The sequence below is a fragment of the Mobula birostris genome, unplaced genomic scaffold (assembly GCF_030028105.1).
Source record: "Mobula birostris isolate sMobBir1 unplaced genomic scaffold, sMobBir1.hap1 scaffold_2497, whole genome shotgun sequence".
In the NCBI taxonomy this organism is placed as follows: domain Eukaryota; kingdom Metazoa; phylum Chordata; class Chondrichthyes; order Myliobatiformes; family Myliobatidae; genus Mobula; species Mobula birostris.
The window spans coordinates 7364-32554 of NW_027275547.1; the positions used below are offsets into that span (position 1 = coordinate 7364).

Genomic DNA, 25191 nt, shown 5'->3' on the forward strand with positions numbered 1-25191 from the left:
ACGCGCTCTCCGCTCCGCATTGACAAGTGCAGTACTGTGTGAAAGTCCTGGGCACCTTGGATTGCACTTGTATGTGAAGTGTTCGATGGCTCTGGGCCTGTACTCACTGAGTTCAGAAGAACGGGGTGGGGGGGGGGGAATCTCATTGAAACCAATCAAATACCAAAAGGCCTAGAATGGAGGGGATTTCCTCCGGTGGGGGAGTCTCGGACCAGAGGGCACAAACTCAAAAATAGAGGACTTTAGAACAGAGGTGTGAAGGAATTTCTTTAGCCACAGGGTGGTGAATCTGTGAAATTCATTGATTAGTAAGATTGTCAAAGGGTACAGAAAGAAGACAGGGGAATGGAGTTGAGATGGATAAAAAAAATCAGCCATGATGGATTGGTGGAGCACTCAATGGGCTGAATGGCCTGATTCTGCTCCTATATCTTGTGGTCTGAGCAAGTGCGGCTTCCGCAATGTCTTGTCCAACTGCAACATAACCTCCCAATGTCTGTACTCAGTTCCCAGACCAACGAAGGCCAGCGTGCCAAACTCCATCCTCACCCTGACTACCTGTGTCACAATCTTCAGGGCACTGTGTACTCGTATCCCACCTCCCCCACCCCACCCTCCCACGCCCGGTCCTTCTGTTCCACAATGATGTAGCAGATATAACCATGAAGTGGCAGATATTGGAGGGGTCTTGATTTCGAGGCTGGGACAAGGAAGATGAAAATGGGGCAATAAAGATGAGAGGAGTTTGGGTTTAAGGACATAATCTCCAAACAACACACAAGATGGTGAAGGAACTCAGAAAGTCAGGAGCTGTCGATGGAGGGAAATGGACAGTCGACATTTCAGGCTGAGTCCCTTCAGTGGGACTTTAAAGAAAGATGAAGATTAACTTGATTTGTCACACGTATATCGAAACATTCGGTGAAATGTGTCATTTGCGTTAAATAGAATCTGTAGGAACGTGCTAGAGGCAGCCCCACACGTATCACCACCCTTCAGCACGCACATAGCGTGCTCACAACTGAAAGTTTAAAGTAAATTTTATCGTCAAAGTAAATATCTGTCACCATATACAACCCTGAGATTTATTTTCCTGTGGGCATACTCAGCAATAAGATAAACCAGAGTGCAGAAGACAACAAACTCTGCAAATGCAAATATAAATAAATAGCAATAAATGATGAGAATATTGAATAAAGAGTCCTTAAAGTGAGATCATTGGTCGTGGGAACATCGCAATGGGTAAGTGAAGTTATCTCCATTTGTTCAGGAGCCTGATGGTTGAGGGGTAATAACTGTTCCTGAACCTGTGATGCGAGTCGCGGGGCTCCTGTACCTCCTTTCTGATGGCAGCAGCGAGATGAGAGCATGGCCTGGGTGGTGGGGATCTCTGATGATGGATGCTGTTTCCCGACGACAGCGTTTCATGTGGATGTGCTCTGTGGTTGGGAGGGTTTTTACCCGTGATGTACGAGGCCAAATCCACCACCTTTTTTAGGATTTTACGTCCAAAGGCATTCGTGATCGCATACCAGGCCAGTCTGCACACTTTCCACCACGCATCTCCAGACGTTTGCCAAGGTTTTTGATGACATGCTGAATCTCCGCAGACTCCTGACCAAGCAGAGGCTTTGTCCTGCTTTCTTTGCAATTGCATTTATATGATGGGACCGGGACAGGTCCTCTGACATGGTGACCCTCAGGAATTTAAAGCTGCTGACCCTCTTCACCTCTGATCCTCCGATGAGGACAGGTTCATGAACCTCTGGTTTCCCCCTCCTGAAGTCTACGATCACTGACCCTAACTCTATCTGGCGCTCCTTTGGGCTGCGGGGAGAGCATGCAAACTCCTTCCGGGCAGCGATGGGAATCGAACCCTGATCGGTGATCGCTGCCACTGTAAAGCGTTGTGCTAACCGCTAAGGTACCATTCCAGGATTGGGGACTCAAGAGCTCCAGAGGATAGGCTTAAGATGAGAATAAGGAAGGACTTGATAGGAATGTAGTACATAGAACATTCCACAACAGGCCCTTCGGCCCGCAATGATGTACTGACCTTTTAACCTACTTCAAGATCAATCTAACCCTTCACTCCTGCAAAGCCCTCCATTTTTCTCCCATCGATGTGCTTATCTGAGTCTCTTAAATGTCCCTAATGTATCTGCTTCGACCATCACCCCTGACTCTGTCTGCATAAAAAAAATTACGCCTGACATCCACGCCATACTTTCTCCAAATCACCTTAAAATTAGATTCCAAGATTCAAAGTACATTTATTATCAAGGATTGCATGCAGTATACAACCTGAGATTTGTCTTCCCACAGACAGCCACGAAACAAAGGAATACCTTGGATCCCGTTCAAAGAAAAACGTCAAACACCCAACGCGTGGATTTGGGGAAAAGAGGACAAATTGCGCTAATGGCAAAAAGGAATCTACTAACACAGTATTTGGACTGTGGGAGGACACCAGTGCACCCAGAGAAACTCCACGCTGTCACAGAGAGAGTGTACAAACTCCTTACAGGGGAAGCCGGAATTGAACTCCCAACGCACTGAGCTGTAATAACGGTGCCCATAGAGACTGCTGGAGGGTTTCCAACACTGTACACAAAGACTGACATACCATAGGATTTACTACGGCCCGGGGCGTTCTGGAGTTCGAAGTTCAATCCCAGCATCCTCTGCAAGGAGTCTCTGTACGTCCTCCCCGTGGAATGCCTGGGTTTTCCCTGAGTGCTCCGGTTTCCAACCATGGTCCAAAGAAGGTTAATCGGTCATGGTAAACTGTCCCCTGATTAGGTTAGCGTTAAGTCGGGGTTGTGGGTTTGCTGAGGCAGTGCAGTTTGGAGGGCTGGAAGGGATGGCGAGATGGAGTTTGTGACAGACTACGCAGAATTGGCCAGGCTGTATGATCTAACTTGCATCTGTGTGTGTGTCTCTCTCTCTCTCTCTCTGCAGACAGCAAGGCCATTGTTGATGGCAATTTGAAGCTGATCCTGGGGTTGATATGGACCCTCATCCTGCACTACTCCATCTCCATGCCTGTGTGGGACGAGGAGGACGACGAGGCAAAGAAGCAGACGCCCAAGCAGCGCCTGCTCGGCTGGATCCAGAACAAGCTGCCAGACATGCCCATCACCAACTTCAGCCGCGACTGGCAGTCGGGCAAGGCTCTAGGCGCCTTGGTGGACAGCTGCGCTCCCGGTAAGGACCCCACCGCGGGAGAACCCATAGAAACGGTGTTCTGGGCCCGTTACCTGAGAAAGGGCGTGCTGGCGTTGGAGAGGGTCCAGAGGAGGCTCATGAGAATGATCCCGGGAATGAAAGGTTTAACGTATGAGGAGTGTTTGATGGCTCTGTGCCTGTACTCGCTGGAGTTTAGAAGAATGAGGGAGGATCTCAAAGAAACTAGTCGAATATTGAAAGGCCTAGGAGAGGATGCTTCATGCAGTCGGGGAGACTAGGACCAGAGGGCACAGCCTCAGAATAGAGGGGCATCCCTTTAGAACAGAGACGAGGAAAAAAATTATCTAGGAGCAGAGAATGTGTGGAATTCATTGCCACAGACAGCTGTGGAGGCCAAGCCATTGGGTATATTTAAAACTGAGGTAGATAGGTTATTGATTAGTCAGGGCGTCAGAAGTTACAGGGAGAAGATGGGGAATGGGACTGAGTGGAATGGTCAGCCATGATGGGCCAGTCAGACTGGATGGGCCAAAGGGCCAAATTCGGTTCTATGTGCAATATAACGTGGCAGCTTTATAAAGCTCTGTGTAGGCCACGTTTGGAGTATCGCATACCGTTGTGGTCACTCCACTATAGGGAGGATGTTGAGATTGTGCAGAGGGTCGCCAGGGCGCTGCCTGGTTCAGAGGGCGTGAGTGAAGATGAGAGGCTGGATAATGCTGGTTTGTTCTCTCTGCAGGGGCGGACGCTGAGGGGAGAGATCTGATAGAGGTGTGTGAGGTTACGAGAGGCAAGGATAGACAGTATCTGTTTCCCAGCGTTGACGTGTCTAACACCAGAGGCCTTGCATTTACAGCGAGAGGGTGTAAGTTTGGGGGCAATGTGTGAGGGGGCAAGTTTTTAGGCAGTGTGGTGGGTACCTAGAATGTGCAGCCAAGGGAGATGGTGGGGGCAGCGGCTTCTTTGATAGAAACATGGATGTCCATTGTGTAGGCAGAAGAGATTAGTTTAGTTGGGTGCCTGGTTACTAATATAATTAGCTCGGTACGACATTGTGGGCCGAAGGCTCTGTTCCTGTGTCTTATGGTCTTGTTGGGACGGTCGGATGTGCCGTTAATCTGAGGTAGGCTGGCGTGGCTCCCTGCCACTACGTGACTTGTGGCTGTTAAGCGTCTGCAATGACTAACCCCAACGCCTGCGTGGTTTTCCTTTGGCAAAAGTGCACGTTGCAGTTTCCATAGAAACTCAAACTGAAACCCCCCCCACCCCACCCCATCCCGGGCAGCTCGGTGGAGAGAACGGGTTAACGCCTGGGCTCTGTGACTTCTGTCAGAGGGAGAGGTGGGGTCCTGAGTCCCTTAACTGCCTTTTCCCTGTGTGTGTCTCACTCGCGCTCTCTCTCACTCGCGCTCTCTCTCACTCGCGCTCTCTCTCACTCGCGCTCTCTCTCACTCGCGCTCTCTCTCACTCGCGCTCTCTCTCTCGCTCTCTCGCTCTCTCACTCTCTCACCCTCTCCCACTCTTTCTTCCACTACTCTCTTTCTCACACTCTCACTCTCTCACACATTCTCTCCTACTCTCTCTCCCTGTGTGTGTCTCACTCGCGCTCTCTCTCACTCGCGCTCTCTCTCACTCGCGCTCTCTCTCACGCTCTCTCTCACGCTCTCTCGCTCTCTCACTCTCTCACCCTCTCCCACTCTTTCTTCCACTACTCTCTTTCTCACACTCTCACTCTCTCACACATTCTCTCCTACTCTCTCTCCCTGTGTGTGTCTCACTCGCGCTCTCTCTCGCTCTCTCACCCTCTCCCACTCTTTCTTCCACTACTCTCTTTCTCACACTCTCTCACTCTCTCACACATTCTCTCCTACTCTCTCTCCCACTACTCTCTCACACTCTGTCTCTCTCCCTCTCTCTGTACCTCCCTCGCCCACACAGATGCAGTCTGACCCTTTGGGAGTTGCCAGTGGGTTTGGCTTTTTATTTCAGACATGCACCATCTGCAGTCCTTGTGCTGGCGAGCTCGATGTTGTCCATGTCTGGAGTTGTGTGTGTTTCAGAGAGAGAGTCTGTGTGTGTGTGTGTGTGTGTGTGTGTGTGTGTGCGTGTGTGTGTGTGTGTGTGACCCCTATCACCCAGCTCATGTTCTTTTCTCATAATCATCAGGCTCCTGAACGAGTGTGGATAACTTCACTCAGCCCAACACTGAACTGATTCCACAACCTACACACTTTCTCAAGGACTCTGCGATGATTGTTTTCAGTATGATTCATTATTTGCACAGTTTGTCTTTAAAAGATTACAAGAAGGTTCCCTGCTATCTTTCACATGCATATCGAAACATGCAGAGGAACGTGGAGTTTTGCATCCACGACCAGCACAGGGGTGCGCTGAGGGGTGCCCGCAAGTGTCACCACGCTTCCAGTGCCAACACAGCATGCCCACCACTCGCTAACCCCAACCCGTATGGGAGCCATCCGGAGGAACCTCATATGGTCACAGGGAGACCGTAAAACTCCTTACAGACAGCAGCAGGAATAGGATACTGATCACTGGTAGCATAGAACCGCTACGAAACCCTGTTGCCCCCACCCCATTGCACAGTCTTCAATGTATAGATTTTTGTAAATTCCATTGTACTTTGTTTTTTTCCTCTGACTGCCCGCAAGAAAACGAGTCTCAGGGTTGTATATGATATAGATGTACTTCGATAATAAATTTACTTTGAGCTTTGAAAGAGTTCAGAGAGTCGGTACGGGGCGTAGCGGTTATCTTAATGCTTTACAGCGCCAGCGACCCAGGTTCAATTCCCGCTAATGAATTTGTACGTTCTCCCTGTGGATCTGTGGGTTTCCTCCAGGTGCCCTGGTTTCCTCCCACAGTCCAAAGACCATGAAAGGTATCGGAGCAGAATTAGGCCATTTGGCCCATCGAGTCTGCTCCACCATTTCACCATGGCTGATCCATTTTCCCTCTCAACCTCAGGCTCCTGCCTTCTCCCCGTATCCCTTCACGCCCTGACCAATCAAGATTCTATCAACCTCTGCCTTAAATATACATAAAGACTTGGCCTCCTCAGCTGCCTGTGGCAACGAATTCCACAGATTTACCACTCTCTGGCTGAAGAATTTCCTGCTCATCTCCATTCCAAAAGGACGCCCTCTATTCTGAGGCTACGTCCTCTGGTGTTAGACTCTCCCTCCATGGGAAACATCCTCTCCACATCCACTCTATTGAGGCCTTGCATCATTCAATAGTTTTCAATGAGGTCAGCCCTCGTCCTTCTGAATTCCAGTGATGACAGGCTCAGATCCATCAAACGTTCCTCATATGATAAGCCCTTCAATCCCGGAATCATTTTTGTGAACCTCCTGTGAACCCTCTCCAGTTTCAGCACATCCTTTCTTAGATAAGCAGCGCAAAACTGCTGACAGTACTCCCAAGTGAGGCCTCACCAGTGCCTTATAAAGCCTCAGCATTACACCATTGCTTCTAGTCCTCTCGAAATGAATACTAATTCCCCCTCCCCCCCGGGGTAGAGAGAGCTACAAAGGGAGTCATGCAAGAAATGGGTGGTGTCGTAGACAGTGGAGAAGGTCATCAAAAATTGCACGGGGTGGGGGACCTTGATTATTGGGCAAATGGAGTTCAGTCCAGTTAAGGGCGAGGTGTTGCATTTTGGCGAGTCGACTCGAGCTGAGACCTTTCTAGTGAGCAACCGGGCCAAGGGAGTGTTGTGGAACGGAGGGACCTTGGAATTCAGTTACATCATTCCCTGAACTACGTCAAAGTATTATCAGAGTATGGATGTGTCACCATATACATTCACAGTAGAACAAAGAAACCAATCAGAAACGACACGCAAAGGCTGACAAACGGCCGATGTGGGAGAAAAAACAACAAAATGTGCAAACGCATTAAAAATTAAGTCATAAATCGTACTGAAGATGTAGAGTCCTTGAAAGTGAGTCTGTAGGTTGTGGAATCAGTTCAGAGTTGGGGTGAGGGAAGTGATCCACGCTGGTTCAGGAGCCTGATGGTTGAGGGGTAATAACTGTTCCTGAACCTGCTGGTGTGGGACCTGAGGCTCCTGTACCTCCTTCCCGATGTCAGCAGTGAGGAGCGCTGGGCTTGGGGGTGGGGGTTCTTGACCATGGACGCTGCTTTCCTGTGGCAGCACCCCCATGTAGACGTGCCCAGTGCTGGGGAGGGCTTTGCCTGTCACGGACTGGCCTGTGTCAATACACTTTTTTTTTTGCCTTTTCCATGGGATTCGCTGTTTCCGTACCAGGCCATGAAGCACCCAGTCAGGATTTTCAGGATGTTTTTGAATGGAAGGTAGTTCTACAAGATTGTCCAGCTGGGGGTGGGGGTGGGAATGGGGACAAGCTCCCACTACCTATTAAATGCTCCCAATGGCCTACATCTCAAACAGCCTCTGACAACCAAGTCCAGCTCCCGACCTTCACGTGCGGCTGCTAAGCCCGGTGGAACTGTCTCTACCAGCAAGAGAAGGGGGAAAGGCGCCTCAAAACCAGGCACTCCGGGCAGATCGGGCTCGTCAGCTGTGGTCAGCAACTTTCACTGCCTTGAGGCTACACCCACTCGTGGGGAAGGCTTCGGGAGTAAACCCCGAGGGAAAAATCCAGGGCTGGAGTCCCTACGGCAGTCTGACATTGAGTTCAGTGCCGACTGGCAACTCCTGTGCCAAACTGTATCGGTCCCTGCCGTACCTTTGGAGCGCGGAGGAGGGGGAGCCAGCTGCACGGGCAACAGCTTGCTCTGCATGTCGTGCGTCCTGCTTTGCGTGTCGACACGTTATCATAGGACTGCTCGGATCCAACATCCACGTACGACCTCGACCGACGGAGGGACCTTGACCTTCAGATACTGGGTTCGCTGAAGGTGGGGTCAGAGGTAGAGAGGGTGAAGAGTCTGCGTGATATGCCGGCCTTCATCAGTCAGGGCATTGAGGATTTGAGTTGGGACGTTATCTTGCAGTTATATGAAGTATTGGATCAAAATCAGGTTTATAATCACTGTCAGATGTCATGGTTTATTGTTCTGTGACAGAATTTGAAAAATCACTTAGTTATTATGAATAAATAAATTATGCTTCAATTTCCTGGATGTCAATGGCTCTGAGGATCTATCCTCGGCCTACATATCGATGCAGTTACAAAGAAGGCCTGACAGCAGCTATATTTCATCAGGAGTTGGAGGAGATTTGGTACGTCACCAAGGACTCCGGGAAGTTTCTACAGATATACGGTGGAGAGCACTCTGACTGGGTGCATTGCCATCTGGTGTGGGGGGTTGCCGGGATCGAGGTAAGCTGCAGAGAGTTGTGGACTCAGCCAGCTCCATATCATGGGCACCAGCCTCCCCAGCATCCAGAACATTCTTCAAGCGATGATGCCTCAAAAAGGCAACATCCTAAGGGCCCCATCACCCAGGTCATGCTCTCTTTCTCACTGTTACCGTCAGGAAGGAGGTACAGGAGCCTGAAGGCCCACACTCACTGATTCAGGAACAGCTCCTTCCCCTCCGCTGTCCGATCTCTGAGTGGCCCACGAACATCGCCTCACTGTTATTCTCCCTTTTTCCACCGTTAATTTTCTTAAATGCTGCAATTGTGCCACAGTACAGCACACTTTGTGGCATACTTCAGTCGTGATAAACGTGAATCTGGCGGGAGAGCAAAAACAGTGACATTGTGTTCACGGGCCGTTCAGAAACCGGAGGACAGGGGTTTTGAGATGAGAGGGGAAAGATTTCGAAGCGAGCTCATTGAGAGGGTGGAGGGTGCGTGAAAAGAGCTGCCAGAGGAAGTGGTGAAGGCAGGTACAATAACATTTAGAAACACTCAGAGAGGCACGTGGATAAGAGAGGTTTGGGCCAGACAAAGCAAACAGGACTATCACTCAGTGAGTCTGAGCTAGTGGGTTGGAAGGTGAGAATTGGGCTTGTTTGGTGTTGTTGTCTTCTTATTGGTGACCCTTGCACATTTTAAACTCAGAAGTACTCGTCTGGACTGGGGCTGAGGCTGACGGGCCATGGGCTTGGAGCTGGGTGGGAGGTGGCCCAGTGTTTCCGGGACCCGACCGTCATGGCTTCCTTTTCCCTCTTTGCAGGCCTGTGCCCTGACTGGGAGACCTGGGATGGGACGAGACCCGTGGACAACGCCCGAGAGGCAATGCAACAGGCTGACGACTGGCTGGGCATTCCCCAGGTAGGCCGTGATACTCGTCGGGAGTGGCAGGGCCAGGGTTCATACTCGACACCCTGACTGCCATGAGGGCAAGCGTGCCATGTGCCTTCTCTACCTCCTGCTTGCTCTGGGGCGACAATCGGGGAGCTGTGGGCTTGGATCTTGATTTTCCTTTGCCGATCAGTGCTCCTCAAGACACTGTGCATGCCCTCTGGCATTTGAACTGTTGTTGTTGATCACCCCACGCTTCAGAACATAAAGCTTAGAACGACACCGCGCACTACAGGCCCTTCGGCCCACAGTGCTGTGCTGTCCCTTTAACCTACACTAGGATCAGTCCTACCCTTGCCTCCGACAAGCTGTTATTCCTCAGGTAGGCCCAGGTGTTCGTCGGATCAGACTGGGGACTCCAAAGGGTGCAAGTTTGGGCACGGCGGGGCCGGGGATGTAGACCGCGACAACACAGGAGCAATGTCTGTGCCGAATTAAACCAAAATATTCCTGCCAGCTCGCGATCTGTACCCCTGCGCTCCTGCATGTTCACGTATCCACCAGCCTCTTTAACACTGAAAATAGAAAATTACAGCACAGCACAGTGTCGTGTTGACCTTTTAACCTGCTCCAAGATCAATCTAACCCTTCCCTCCTGCATAACCCTCCATTTTTCCATCACCTGTGGCCCTATCTGAGTCTCTTAGATGTCCCTGATGTATCTGCCTCTACCATAACCCCTGGCGGGATGTTCCACACACCCATCGCTCTCTGTGTAAGCAAAAAAAAAAAATGTTGCCCCACACATCTCCTTTGAACTTACCCCCTCTCACTGGAAATGCCCCCAATGTTAGATTTTTCAACCCTGGGAATATGACTCTTGTCTGTCCAATTTGTCTATGGCTCTCATAGTATTACAAACTTCTATCAGGCCTCCCTCGGCCTCCGGCACTCCAGAGAAACCAGCCCACGTCCGTCCATCCTCTCACGCTCTCTAATCCAGGCAGCATCCTGGTGAACCTCTTCTGCACCCTCTCCAGAGCACACCCACCCCGTCATGGAGTTTCACAAGGCGGCAGTGTAACCTCCTGACTCTCTAACGCAGGTCGTCGACTAATCGGGCCCAGCACGCCATACGCCCGGGGGATTCCGCAGGTGCGCCGCGCCCCGTCCGCCACAGCGGGCGTGATATCCCCGCTGGACGCCCATTTCATTTCTTCTCCCCATTCCCATTCCAACACGGCCTCCTCCGCTGACACAGTGAGGCCAATCCCAGGCTGGAGGGGCAACCCCTCGTGTTCCGCCTGGGTGGCCTCCAACCTGCCGGCGTAAAAATCGATTTCTCTGAAGTCCGGTAACTTCTCCGCCCCTCCCTCTCTATCTTTTTCCAATCCCCTTTCTGGTTCCTGTCGTACCCTGTCTCGGTTCCTTACCCCGCCCGCCTTCTCTTTCTGCTCCCTCTCCTGTTTGCCGATGAACGCACGTGCTGACCCTTGCAGCTCTTCGAGGCACACCGCCCCGGTAACCCTGGTCAAACCCGACAAACCCTAACCTAATCACAGGACAATTTCCAACGACCAGCCAGCCTACCCGGTACGTCTGTGGATTGTGGAGGGAACCTGGACAACCCAGAGAAAACCACGGCTGTACGGAGATTCCTTTCGGAACGGCGCCGGAAGTAAACTCCAAACTCTGGGACACTCCGCGCTGTCATGGCACTGCACTACCCACGGCGCCCAATCGGATTCCTCCTTCTTCAGCTCTTCGCCGGTTCCACCTATCCCCTCCCAGCTTCTTACTTCACCCTGCCTCCCCCCCCCACCTGCCAACTAATACTCCTTCCCCCTCCCCCCAGCACCTTATTCCGGCTTCTGCCCCCCCACCCTTCCCTTCCAAAGAGAGTCCTAAAAAATATTCTCGGGCCAAAACTTCAACTGATTACTTCCCCTCCATAGATGCTGCCCGACCTGCTGAGTTCCTCCGGCATTTTGTGTGTGAGCTCGTCGCACACCGTCTTTGCCACCCAATCAATCTGTGCAGTGGTTTCCTAAAAATTTTCTCCCTTCTCTCCCTTTCTCCCTCTCCAACCCCCTCAGGTTATCACCCCCGAGGAAATTCTGGACCCCAACGTGGACGAGCATTCCGTCATGACCTACCTGTCGCAGTTTCCCAAAGCCAAGCTCAAACCGGGGGCTCCCCTTCGGCCAAAACTCAATCCAAAAAAAGCCAGAGCCTATGGACCAGGTCTGTCTTCGCCGCGGGTTTGTAGAATTGTCTTCGTTAGCTGCCGAACTTACTGAAAATATGCCGACTGTCTTTCAAATTATTATTCCCATTTTGTTTGTTTTTTTAAAATTATGATTAATATTATTTCTTATTATTGTAATTTACTTTTTTCTCAGCTCCAGCTAGTAAAACCTCAGTTTAGCATAGCCAAATACGCTCATTTCTGAATTGCTAGGAACTTTCAGACTATCCTAGTGATGTACAGTATTGTGGCTTTCTGCAGACTTACATAAGTATTGCTGTGTTGCCCTAAATGTTTAACGCTATTGTGTTATGACTTTGGGATGATACTATTTGTAGATATTACTATTGGGACAATGTATTCCCTGTTCATGTTCCATAGTCTTTCAATTTCCTTTTTTCATTCAGCATATTTCTGGCGTTTTTCACTTATTGATTTCTGTAAGTTATGTGTGTTTGGAATGGCTATATCTATTAAGCAAGTTGTTTTTGTTTGCTTATCCTGTACCATTATATCCAGACAGTTGTTCAGGATTGTCCTATCAGTAATGACAGATCAGTCCTAATATAAATTGTAGGAATCTGATTCTAAAACTTTATAGTAAGGTATGATGTCTTTTATGAGTTTGTATTTTTAAACAAGATTTTGCTGAACGATGTTTGCCACTTGATTGTGCCTGTGTAGGTAATCAGATTGAGTTAAACTGCTACAGAATCCTGTAATATGTTGGATTGTTTCTGGTTTCTCTTGGCATTTTCTGCATTGATCGTCTTGAATTTGTTGGTCCTTTTATTATGTATTTTTGATATTTTTTTGTGTTAACTGCCTGGTCCTGTATTGTCACAAGGACCCCTTCTGGTTCTGGGAAGAGGTCTCCAACTCTGAGCCAGGAGTTCGCCGCTTCCTTGGCTATTTCTAGTCTGCTCAGATCGTGGGGTTGTCTTCCATGGAGGGTCATGCCCTTCCATTGGTTAACTTTTTCTTCAATAGTGATAATGTCCTCATTTTTCCGGGTTGTGCTTTCAGATAACTTTAGTGCTGTGTACTTCTTATTAGAATTGGTTGTGCTTGCCTTAAACCTTATCATTATTTTTGCTTTTTATTAATATTAATTTTTTAATTTTCTCTCTCTTTCCCCTCCCCTCCTCAATTCTCAGGCATCGAACCAACTGGGAATGTGGTGATGAGGAAGGCGGAATTCACCGTGGAGACGGTGAGCGCCGGGCTCGGTGAGGTGCTGGTTTACGTTGAAGACCCTGCGGGTCATCGTGAGGAGGTGAGGTACCATCCCTCCTCCCCCACCCCTTTGATTCTACCCCTCGGATCTTGTCACGCATCAGCGAAGTAATGTTGGCCATGGCAGGTGGGGGGATTGGGAGGACTGGATTCTGCGGGATCTGTTCGAAAGGGAGAGCTCTGGCTACAATAATGATGACAACATGACTTAATCTACTCCATATATCAAATTTCATTGGGGGGGGTGAAGGGTGAGTTGTGGACTGTGGACCATGAAATTTCTATTCTGATGAAAGTCTTCAGATTGTATCCATGCATGCACTTTAAGAATTTTTGTCCATTCAACAATGGACATATTTATTTACTACGCTTGAAAAATATAATTTTAGTCCGATATTTATATCTTGGATTAAATTAATATATCTTACTCCTTCGGCGTCGGTGCTTACCAATAATCAAAGATCTCTTTCGCGGCACCAGGCAAGGTCGTCCCGTTAGTCCACTGTTATTTGATATTGCTTTGCCATTGTTATTTGAGAATCAACTAATATATTTGGTATCACCCGGGGGAATGAAATACATAACTTATCACTATATGCTGATGATTTATTACTATATACCTCTCACCCCAAAAAATCTATTCCGGCAGTAATATCCTTGCTTGATCAGTTTAGTAATTTTTTCTGGCTACAAATTGAACCTTAATAACAGCGGACTCTTCCCTTTAAATATGCAGGTTCCAATTTATAGATGTTCACCATTCAGAATGGTTACTGATTACTTATCTGGGTGTTAAAATTACTAAGAAACATAAGGATTTATTTAAGCATAATTTTTAACCTTTAATTGATCAGGTTAAACAATTGTTTATTAAATAGTCCCCGTTGTTTCTATCAATGCTTGGTCGAATTAATGCTATTAAGATGATTGTCCTACCTAAATTTTTATACTTGTTTCAAGCATTACCAATTTTCATTTCTAAATCCTGTTTTGATACTTTAAATTCTAAAATTTCTTCATATATATGGCAAAATAAAAATCCTAGATTAAGTAAAAAATATTTACAGAAGTCTAAAAAGGATGGTGGTTTAGCATTGCTGAATTTTAGATTTTACTATTGGGCAATTAATATTTGATGTTTAATATTTTGGACACAAGATTTGGATATAACTTTATGCCCACAATGGGTAAACCTGGAATGTAAATCCGTGCAAGGGTTTTCTCTGACTTCCATTTTAGGGATTCCTCTTCCACTTGTTCTTTCTAAATTAAATAAACAAATGGTTAATCCAATAATTAAACATACACTATGAATATGGTTTCAATTTCGTAAATTTTCTGGTTTGAACCAATTTATTTTATCTCGCCCTATTATATCTAACTTTTTCTTTCAACCATCTGTTACAGATCAAGCTTTTTTGGTACGGAAAATGAGGGGTATATTAAGCTTTCGTGATTTAGTTTTGGATAAATGTTTTATGTCTTTTGAACAGTTATCCAATAAATATAATTTGCCAAGATCTCATTTTTTTTTCAGATGTTTACAAATTAGAAACTTTTTAAATACTAAGCTACCTACATTTCCAACTTCAGATCCATTTGATATCACGGAAAAAAAATTAGATTTAAATCCTTATCAGAAGGGTTTAATAGCAATCATTTATGATTTGATTATGAAAATCCATTCCGGTATTTCTGATAAAATTAAGACTGAATGGGAAAGGGAACTTCAACTTTACTTACCTACAGAAAAATGGGGAAAAGAATTTCAATTAGTTAACATGTCCTCTTTATGTGCTAAACATATATTGATACAATTTAAGGTGGTACATAGGGCTCATATGTCTAAAGATAAATTAGCTCATTTTTATTCTCATATAAGCCCTATTTGTGATAAGTGGCATTCTGAATTTGCTTCCTTGACTCATATGTTTTGGTCTTGCCCTTTTTTGGATAAATATAGGAAAGATACCTTTGATATTATTTCTACAGTTTTGTGTATTGATTTACAACCTCACCCATTACTGCAATTTTTGGGTTACCACTGATGAAAGATAGTTACTCATCCCCCTCAGCCTGTCGGATGATTGCATTCCTTACATTACTGGCTAGAAGATCTATCTTATTGAATTGGAAAGAGCTCAACCCTCCTACTACATTTCAAACCATATCTTGGTTAAGTTTAGAGAGAATCAGAAGTGGCACACCTTTGATCCTTCGGTTAAATTTGAAGAGACTTGGAGACCATTTACCCAACATTTTCATACGATGTAGTTTGGAGGGGAGGGAACATCAACTCAGACCATGAGAGGCCTGCGTCGGGCATGTTTCATGCCTTACAAGGCGCAGGCTGGAAGTCTGTGTGGGATGCCGCTCCTCACACAGACTAGAGCAATGTGTGATTAAGTTCCTTGCTCGAGGCACAAACACACTGCCACAACTGAGGCTCGAACTAGCAACCTTGAGATAACCAGGTGAACGCCTTAACCACTTGGCCACGTGCCCAACACAGTTTGACCTTTTTCGAATCCTTTTTTTTAACTAGTAATATACAGCTAGAGGAGTGGAGTTAATGACATTAATGATAGTATCTGATGTAATATGTTAGCCTGACTTTGTTTTAGTTTTATTTAGTTTAGTCTAGTTTTGCCTGGCTTAGTTTAGTGTGTTTTTTTTTCTTTTCTAGTTTGGGTTTTTTTTTAGTTTTGTTTTCCCCATTTATCCTTTACCATGTTCAATTACATTTAGAGTTGGAGAGATCTAACATACCTGTTGCAGCAATTTTATATTTGCAAATGTTAGCTATCAATAATGTAATCCCATTCTCTGTTTATTAATATTATTGTTATGTTTATAATTTTGAAAATTAATAAAAAGACTGGGGGAAGGAAAACAAGAAAAAGGATTTTTGTTTTAAAAGCAGGCCATTTGGCCCCTCTGCTCTATTCTGGTATCCTCCCCTTGTTGGTGTTTATCCAGCTCCTCCCTCCGAAACCCCCATCGTTCTGGTTTAGGGCCTGGGTGGGCAGTGTGGGGAGACAGAGGAAGCTCCACCCTAACCCAGCCTGCAGTTGAATTACACTTTTTGGGATCTTGCAGTGCACCAGCCAGCTTCGTCCCATGGACCATTACCTTCCGTGGGACTGTTCCCAATAGTGGCGGAGGTGGGGTGGGGGGAGTCTAGGACCAGAGGGCACAGCCTCAGAATAGAAGGGTGTCCCTTTAGAATAGAGATGAGGAGGAATTTCTTTAGCTAGAGTGTGGTGAATCTGTGGAATTCGTTGCCGCAGACAGCTGTAGGGGTCAAGTCGTTGGGTATATTTAAAGCGGAGGCTGATAGGTTCTTGATTAGCAAGTGCGTCAAAAGTTACGGGGAGAAGGCAGGAGAATGGGGTTGAGAGGGAAAATAAATCAGCCATGATGGAATGGCAGAGCAAACTCGATGGGCCAAGTGGCCTAAATCTGCTATGTCTTATGGTTTCTCTTTCATTTTCCTCCCTTTCCCCTTTCCACCCCTTCACCTCCCCCACCGGCAGGCGAAGGTGACGGCAAATAACGACAAAAACCGCACCTACTCTGTGTACTACATACCCAAAGTGGTTGGACTTCACAAGGTAAGGACCCTGCCATGGTTGTTCTGGGCGAAGCCAGTCTGTTCTGGGTCCCAGTACCCTGTGACCTGATCATTCTCAGCTCCGTCTCAGCTGGGCCCCGCGACTCTCCTCCTCCCGCCCCCAGGTTTGGCCCTGGCTTCCCATTGGCCACGGAGCGTCTTCAATGCAGTTGGACTCGACATATCCCTGGGTCGAATGACCACACTTATTTTAAGTGTGAGGGAGGCCCTTGTATAACTTAGAACTTAAAACTTAGAATTTTTAACTTGGAACACTACAGGCCCTTCAGCCCACAATGTTGTGCTCACCTTTTAATCTACTCTAAGATCAATCCAACCCTTCACCTCTACATAACCCTCCATTTTTCTATCATCCATGTACCTACCTCAGAGTCTCTTAAATGTCTCTAATGTATCTGTGTCCACCACCACCTCTGGCAGGGTGTTCCACTCATCCACCAGTCTCTGAGTAAAAAACATCTGATTTTATACTTTCCTCCAGTCTCCTTAAAATTATACCCCTGGTGCCTGGGGGAGAGTTCTCTGTCAGTCTCCTCTCGACCTATGCCTCATATCATCTTGTACACCTCTATCAAGTCACCTCTCATCCTCCCTCGCTCTAAAGAGAGAAGCCCGAGCTCTCTCAACTTCTCCTCATGAGGCACGCTCTCTTATCGAGGCAGCATCCTGGTAAGTCTCCTCTGCACACTCTCTAAAGCTTCCACATCCTTCCTATAATGAGATGACCTGAACTGAACTCTCAGTGTGGTCTATCCAGGGTTTTATAGAGCTGCAACGGCATCCCTTGGCTCTTGAACTTAAGGCCCAGCACACCATATGCCTTCTTATCCGTCCTCCCAACTTTGAGGAGTCTGTGGACGTGAACCCCAACATCCTCCTGTTCCTGCCTTTAACCCTGTATCCGACCTTCCAAAGTGGATGAACTTCGCACTTTTCGGGGTTGAACTCCATCTGCCACTTCTCAGCCCAGGTTTGTGTGGGAGGCAACATAATCTTGTATTAAACTGCCCCCCCCCCACAGGAAATCCATCCCTCTGACACCCTAACGCATGCAACCGCCCCGGACTCTCTCGGTATGGCCAATCCAATCTGTCACGTCCCTCGAAACAGACGGTGAAAAGTGTCATTTGCGTCAAATCAAATCAGTGAGGATGCACTGGAGGCAGCCCGCAAGGGCCGCCAGGCTTCCGGCTCCAACATAGCTTGCCCGCAACTCGGTGACACTAACCCTATGCCCTTGGCACGTGGGAGGAAACTGGAGCACTAGGAAGAAACCTCCCCCACTCCCCACTTCCGAGGGGTTACACCCTCCCCACCACCCCAGTGGAGGGTCTTCACCGTAGAGCTGATGGCCTGCACTTACCACCCCACCCTGTCCCTCCCTCTGTCTCTGCCAGGTGACCGTACTGTTCGCAGGGCAGCACATTTCCAAGAGCCCCTTCGAGGTGACAGTGGGGAAGGCACAGGGGGATGCCAGCAAGGTGACGGCCCAGGGTCCCGGGCTGGAGCCACTGGGAAACATCGCCAACAAGGCCACCTACTTCGACGTCTACACCGCAGGTAGGGTGTGGCGGTGGGGGGGGGGGGCGTTCTCCTGACATCCCTTTCCCTCCCCCCTCCATCCTACCCATCCTGGGGCAGAGAGGGAGGGTGTGGGGTGACCCTTCTGCCAACATTTTGTTTTTGGATACAGGCATTCCCGGCCTTCCGGCCCTTCAAGCCTCACTGCCAGGCAACCCCCCCACCCTTCCCGATTTAACCCCGGCCTGACCACGGGACAATCTACAATGACCAATTAACCCCTCCAACTGGTCCGTCTTTGGACTGTGGGAGGAAATCCCCTCCTCTGCCCCCTTCCCACCCACCCTGGGATGGGGATGGGGGTGAGGTGTGACCCTTCGCCTGACAGCCTTCTTCCGTCCATTCCTCACCCCGCCGGTGGGGAAGGGGTGGGGATGATCTTTCTCCCAATAATCCTCCCTCAGCCCACCCTCTGACCCTTTCTGCCCCGGGACAGAGAGGGAGCAGGGGCACGAGTGTCCCCAGGAACTCTGGTCTAGTGCAGCAGGCTTTCCTGATGTTGGGAGGTGTGTGTGTGTGTGTGTGTGTGATGACCAGAGAACTGGCGGATTGGAGGGAGGGAGAGGGGAGTTCTGGAATATTAGGAGGGTGGAATGGGATGGGAGGGGCAAAGTGGGGTGGGTGGGTTGGAGGGAGGGAGGGCTCGAGGGTGGAGGAGGGCAAATTTCCATGAAGGGAAGGAACAGAGGGGAGTGTTGTTGAGGGAAGTGAGGGGCACGGGGGGAGGGGCTGAGCTGGGTAGGAGGGGAGGGTGTTGGTGGTTTGGAAGGGAGAGGTGCAATGGGGTGAGAGAGGTCGCTGGAGTAAGGGTGGACGGGGTGTGCGAGGTGTGATGGGAGGGTCACGGTGAGGAACGGTGCATGAGGTGAGGAGCTCTGTACGAGCGCTGATCTGACCTCCGACCCCTCGCTCTCGCTCCCACCAGGCGCCGGGGTCGGCAACGTGACGGTCATCGTGACCGACCCCAACGGCAAGGAGGACACGGTCAGCGTGGAGCTGGAGGACCGGGGAAACAACTGCTACCGCTGTACCTACCGGCCCACCGTCGAGGGTCTCCACACCATCACCATCAGCTTTGCCGGTGCCCCCATCCCCAAGAGCCCCTATTCGGTCACCATCGCCAAAGGTGGGTCTGCTCCCCTTCCTCGATCCAGCGCGGGATGGACGTGCGGGGCTTTGGAGAGGGTGCGGGATTGGTTTACCAGGATTAGAGGTCACACGAGCTTCCCTCTGGGGAGCCAGAGGCTGAGGGGAGACCTGTCAGAGGTTTATAAGGGGCTCAGAAACAGTAAACACAAGAGGTGCTGGAAATCCAGAGCAACAGATACAAAACGCTGGAGGGACTCAGCAGGTCGGGCAGCACCTATGGAGGGGAATAAACCTCGGGCCGAGACCCTTCATCGGGGCTGGAAAGGAAGGGGGAAGCAGCCAGAATGAGAGGACAAGCTGGAAGGTGATAGGTGAAGCCAGCTCGGTGATGAAGCAAGAAGCCAGTAGGTGATAGGTGGAAGAGGTAAAGGGCCGAAGAAGGAGGAATCTGATAGGAGAGGAGAGTGGAAAGGGAAGGAGAAGGGGCACCGGGGGAGGTGAGGAGAAGAGGTAAGAGGTCAGAGTGCAAAGGTCAGTATCTATCCCTCAGGGTTAGAACCTCTAATATTAGAGGACGTGCATTCATGGAGAGAGAGTTGCAGGGCAAGTTTTTTTTAATGCAGTGAGAGGCAGGTGTGTGGAGTGTGCTGCCAGGTGAGGCTGTGGAGGCAGATACGATCAAGGCGTTTAAATGGCTCCTGGAGAAGCATTTAATGTACAGGGAACGGACCGATCTGGACACGTTGTCAGCAAAAGGAGGACTAATTACTAGTTAAAATAGCTCGGCACAACACCAGTGGCCGGACGATTTTAAAATAGAAATTAAACGTCTCTGCGCTCAGTGGCTGCTTTATCAGCTACACCTGCACCCAGATGCAAATACATAATCAGCCAATCACGTGGCAGCAAGCCAATGCATAAAAGCATGCAGACGTGGTCAAGAGGTTCAGTTGTTGCTCAGACCAAACATCAGAATGGGGAAGAAATGTGACTTTGACCGGAGAACGATTGTTGGTGCCAGATGGGGTGGTCTGAGTATCTGTTGACTTCCATGCACAGGAAGTTTCTAGAGTTTACGGAGAGTGGACCAGGAAACGGAAAGAACATCCAGTGAGCAGTAGTTCTGTGGGCAAAACTACCTTGTTAGTTAGACAGGTCAGCGGAGTGAAGTGTTCAGCTCTGGTCACCTAACTAGAGGAAAAAGGTCAATAAGATTGAAAGAGTATACAGAAAGTTTAAAGGACGTTGCTGGGACTTGAGGACCTCAGTTATAAGGAAAGTCTGAATAGGTTAGGACTTTATTTCCTGGTGTGGAGGGGAACGAGGGGAGATTTGATAGAGGTATACAAAATTATTAGGGGTTTAAAGTTGGGTGAACTAGAGGTCAAAGATTGAGGGTGAAAGGTGAAATATTTGAGGCCAAACATGAGGGGGCAACTTCTTCACTCAGAGGGCAGTGGAACGAACTGACAGCGGAAGTGGGTTAGATTTCAATGTTGAAGAGAAGCTTGGATAGGTACCGGGATGGGAGGGCTGTGGAGGACTATGGCCCAGGTCTGGACAGATTAGCAGTTCTGCACAGAACTAGAGAGGCAGAAGGGCCTGTTTCTATGACAAGAGTGGTCGTGACAACCTTGTTCTGAGCAGTTGGGTGTGCATAGCTGGTCTCTGTGGTTCATGTGGGGGGAAGTGGGTTCTTTGTACCAGTTCTTCCCCCACCCCCTCTAGGGAGAATGCTCCCATTGAGGTCCCCTGGAATTGAGTGGGTTGGGTTGGTTTGAGTCAGTTTGACAATGGACCGGGAATGAAGTGGCTCGTGGATTCAGCCAGAGATTTAACTACCTTCTCTCCTTCCTCTACTTTTCTCTCTTTCTCTCTCTCTTTTTCTCTCTCCCTCTCTCTCGTACGCTCGTATCTTCTCTCCGCACTCTGACTCTCGCCCGTCTCCGGGACGTGGGATGCAGCTCGGGCTGAACTCCTCCTGCCACCGATGCCTTTCTTTCTGATGGTTCCAGTGAGTCTATCCGCGGTTCTGACCCCCTCACAGCTCCCCCTTCAGCCCTAAGCGTTGATGCTAACCCGCTTTCCCCTGCAGTCTTCCACGCCTGGCGGTTATCCGTGAACGCTGCGCGGGTCTCTGCCTTCCTCCGTCATCTCCTGGTCAAGCCAGACTGCTGCAAGGCTTTTCGGCCCACACTTAGTTCCCTAGTCCCTGTCATGACCTACCTGGTAGATTCTGCCCTGTCTTCTCTTCGCCCTCCCCTTGTCTCCCCCCTCACTTCCACCCCCTTACTCACCCACTCCTTCGACCCCCTTCCTCCCTTTCCCTCCCCCCTCTCCAGCCTCCACCCTCCACCTCCTCCCCATTGGGCCAACGTAGTCCAATACCACCCCCACCCGCCCCCATCCTCCCATTTCCAAGGTGGTGTCTCTCCCCCCGCCAGAAATGTTGCCGCCCCGCCCCCGTCACACCACTGGCCCACCCCATCGGGCGGGAGGGGTATTGGCTGGGAAATCTCTGTGGGTGGGTTGCAGGAGAACAGGTTATCTGGAGTTCACTCACTCCCCTCTCCTTTTGTAAAAAATTTTTCTTCTTGTCCCCTCCCCGCCCCACCCCACAGCGTGTAACCCCAACGCCTGCCGAGCCATCGGCAGGGGGCTGCAGCCTAAGGGCGTGCGGCTAAAGGAGACGGCGGACTTCAAAGTGTACACCCAGGGAGCGGGCAGCGGGGAGCTGAAGGTGCTGGTGAAGGACCCGAGTAAGTCGCGGGGCCGGGAGGGGCACACGGTTCGCCGGGACGTGTCGGGATATTGCTGGGGGGGGGGGTGCGGAGGGAAAACAAGATCTGCCTCTTTTTGCCCCCACACCAGAATTTCAATCCCTCTGATGAAGTAATGCTTCTTCTTCAACAAAGAGCGCAGGGTGGAGCGTCTATTGGCTGGTTGCATCCCAGTCTGGTACGGAAACACCAGCGCCCTTGAACGGGAAAGCAGTGGACACAGCCCAGCCCATCACAGGCGACGCCCTCCCCACCATTGAGCACATCTACAAGTATGTCCGTCATCAAGGATCCCCAAAATCTCCACCATGCTCTCTTCTTGCTGCCATCGGGAAGGAGGTCCCACACCAGCAGGTTCAGGAACGGTTATTACCCCTCAACCATCTGGCTCCTGAACCAGTGTGGATCACTTCACTCACCCCACCTCTGAACTGATTCCACAACCTGCAGACTCACTTTCATGGACTCCACATTCTCAAGATTATTTGTTTATTATTATTATTTGTGTTTTCTTTGTATTTTGCCCTTTGGTTGTTTGTCAGCCTTGGTGTAGTTTTTCATTTGACTCTGTTGTATTTCTTTGTTCTACTGTGAATGCCTGCAAGATACTGCCGACATTGGCGAGAGTATGTGCCTGGGATGTATTGGGTAGTGTCCACTACTCTCTGGACTTATGACCCGCGCATTCAAATTGCCGTAGCAGACCTCGGGGCAACTTATGCCACTGGCATTTGGGCAGCGACAAAGGTCATCCAACTCTGTCACACACAGCTGTAGAAAGATTCTTCATTGCCGTTCCCGTCGCAGTTTTGTTTTCCCAGTCAGGGTTGTTAGCCCTGAGATGAACCCCCAAACCTGTAGGACAGGTTGACCACTCTTAATCTGGTCTCTACCAGACATGGGTGACCCAATCAAAAGCCAAAGCACAAGGACAACAGAGCTCTCCGGGTCATTGAGGCAGACCTCCAACCCCTACAAGTTTCGGGTCCTCTCGCAGGGGACTACGGGGCGACCAGTCGGGGTACTTTCGTCAGGACACCTATAGAAGTTTGTTAGCGTTTGGTGAGTTTTGCAAGAAAGGCCATGATTTACACCATCCTCTCTAGTGCAAAGTGGTCACAGTGTTGCTGGACTGAGGTGGTGAGTAGGGTTGTGCTGGATGGTTCAAGATCCGAATGGTTGAAGGGAAGTCGCTGCTCCTGAACCTGGAGGTGTGGGACTTCAGGCTTTTGTACCTCCCGCCCTGACAGGAACTGTCAGAAGAGGCATGGTGGGGGTCTCATGATTACAGCAAATGTTCACCACAGGATGGCGTTGGTGAAATACGATGACGTTTTGCTGGTAGCTTACAAAACTTCTAGATCTACCTGTGGACAACAATCGCTGCAACCTGCAGACTGGAGTTTCCCTTTGAGAACCTGACTTCTGAGCCATCTAAAACAAACTGGCAATTTTACAGTCTCCTGAAGGATTTGGCGACCTTGACTTGTGAGAATGCTGGTACAGCACCTTGAAGCAACCAAAGCTCGGCAGGCCGGGCTTCAAGCCAGATTAAGGCGTCAAGGCCCGCGATGGAAACTAGTACTCTGTGCCAGCTGAGGTCCCCCGAATGAGCCCGTCCCGTCTGCCTATGTTTGACCTGTCTCCCCCTCTTCTTTATCATTGGGTGAGAGGTTCAAGAGTCTTGGGGCCCCAAGGCCACCAGGTTTGGGAGCAGTTGTTGTCCTACACCTACCGGGCTCCTGGACCCGTTTCCCTCACCTCAGCACTAAACTGACTCCTCACCTGAGAAGGGAGGTGCTGCCATTTGACAGAGTCCAGAGGAGGTTCACAAGAATGATCCCAGGAGCGAAAGGGTTAACGTATGAGGAGTGTTTGACGACTCTGGTACTCACTTCAGCTTAGAAGAATGGGTGGGCGGGATCTCACTGGAACCTATTGAATATTGTGGGCCTTGACAGAGTGAACAGGGGGAGGATGTTTCCTGTAGTGAGGGTGTCTAGGACCAGAAGGCATAGACTAGAAGGACGTCCCTTTAGAACAGAGATGAGAAGATGGTGGTGAATCTGTGAAATTCACTGCCACAGACGGCTGGAGGCCAAGTCATTGGGTAGATTTAAAACAGAGGCTGATATGTTATTGATTAGTCAGGGTGTCAGAGGTTACAGGAAAAAGGCAGGAGAATGGGATGGAGAAGGATAATAAATCAGCCATGATAGAATGGTGGAGCAGACTTAGTGGCCTAATTCTGCTCCTATGTCTTATAAGGCGGGGTGGAGATTCGTCTCTACCAGAGGAGGTGTAAGGTGCTCTTTCCTCCGCTAGCCTGCAGGTCACCCTTGGGCAAGGTGTAGCACCTGCTTAGCCCCCGATCAGGGTCATGTGAAGCCATGGGGGCAGGTGGTGGATGGGTGTATGAGTAGCCGGTGCAGATCACAAATCCTGGTTATGCGACCACTGACGCCAGGCAGACAATCTCTGAAGAGTATTGATAATGGCTGGGGTCACCCGTCTGGTAAAGACACTGCCTAGAAGAAGGCAATGGCAAACCACTTCTGCAGACAAATTTGTCAAGGACAATCATGGTCATGGAATGACCATAATCACCCACGTCATGCGGCACGGTACATAACGATGATGTCATACAATGGCACATAACGATGATGTCATATGGTCTTGTATCCCCTTGAGTCATTTTCTTGCAGGCATTTAGAAGAAATACAATTTAGTTTGCAAAATAACTACACACAAACAAAGACTGATAAACAATCAACGTTCAGAATAAGAGAAACTGTGCAAATAAACTAAAACTGAGAACATGAGTTGTAGAGTCATAGAAAGTGGGACCATAGGTTATGGAATCAGTTCAGTGTTGGGGTGAGTGAAGTGATCCACACTGGTTCAGGAGCCTGATGGTTGAGGGGTAATTACTGTTCCTGAACCTGGTGGTGTGGGACCTGAGGCTCCTGTACCTCCTCCTGATGGCAGCAGCAAGAAGAGAGCATGGCCTGGGTGGTGGGATCATTGACGATGGATGCTGCTTTCTTGTGGTGAGCTCTTAGTGGATGTGCTCAATGACGGGGAGGGTTTTGCCTGTGATGGACTGGGCCCTATCTACCACTTTTTGTTGGCTTTTCCCATTCCTGGGCATTGGTGTTTCCATACCAGGCCGTGGTGCAACCAGGAAGGATACTCTCCACTGTGCATCAGATGAACTTTGTCAAAAATTCCC

The 25191-nt window shown here is 49.3% G+C and overlaps 1 protein-coding gene across 1 annotated transcript in view; it reads left to right on the top strand.

Moving 5' to 3' along the window:
- The first annotated feature begins 2960 nt into the window (after positions 1–2960).
- Positions 2961–25191, top strand: part of LOC140192756 (filamin-A-like) — a 44729-nt gene continuing 22498 nt past the window's right edge. The window contains exons 1-8 of the mRNA XM_072250254.1: positions 2961–3207; positions 9324–9421; positions 11488–11635; positions 12797–12915; positions 16412–16489; positions 17907–18069; positions 19016–19216; positions 21801–21938. Of these exons, the coding sequence (XP_072106355.1) occupies positions 3042–3207; positions 9324–9421; positions 11488–11635; positions 12797–12915; positions 16412–16489; positions 17907–18069; positions 19016–19216; positions 21801–21938 (1111 nt within the window). The 5' untranslated portion in view covers positions 2961–3041. The remainder of the gene's footprint in view (positions 3208–9323; positions 9422–11487; positions 11636–12796; positions 12916–16411; positions 16490–17906; positions 18070–19015; positions 19217–21800; positions 21939–25191) is intronic.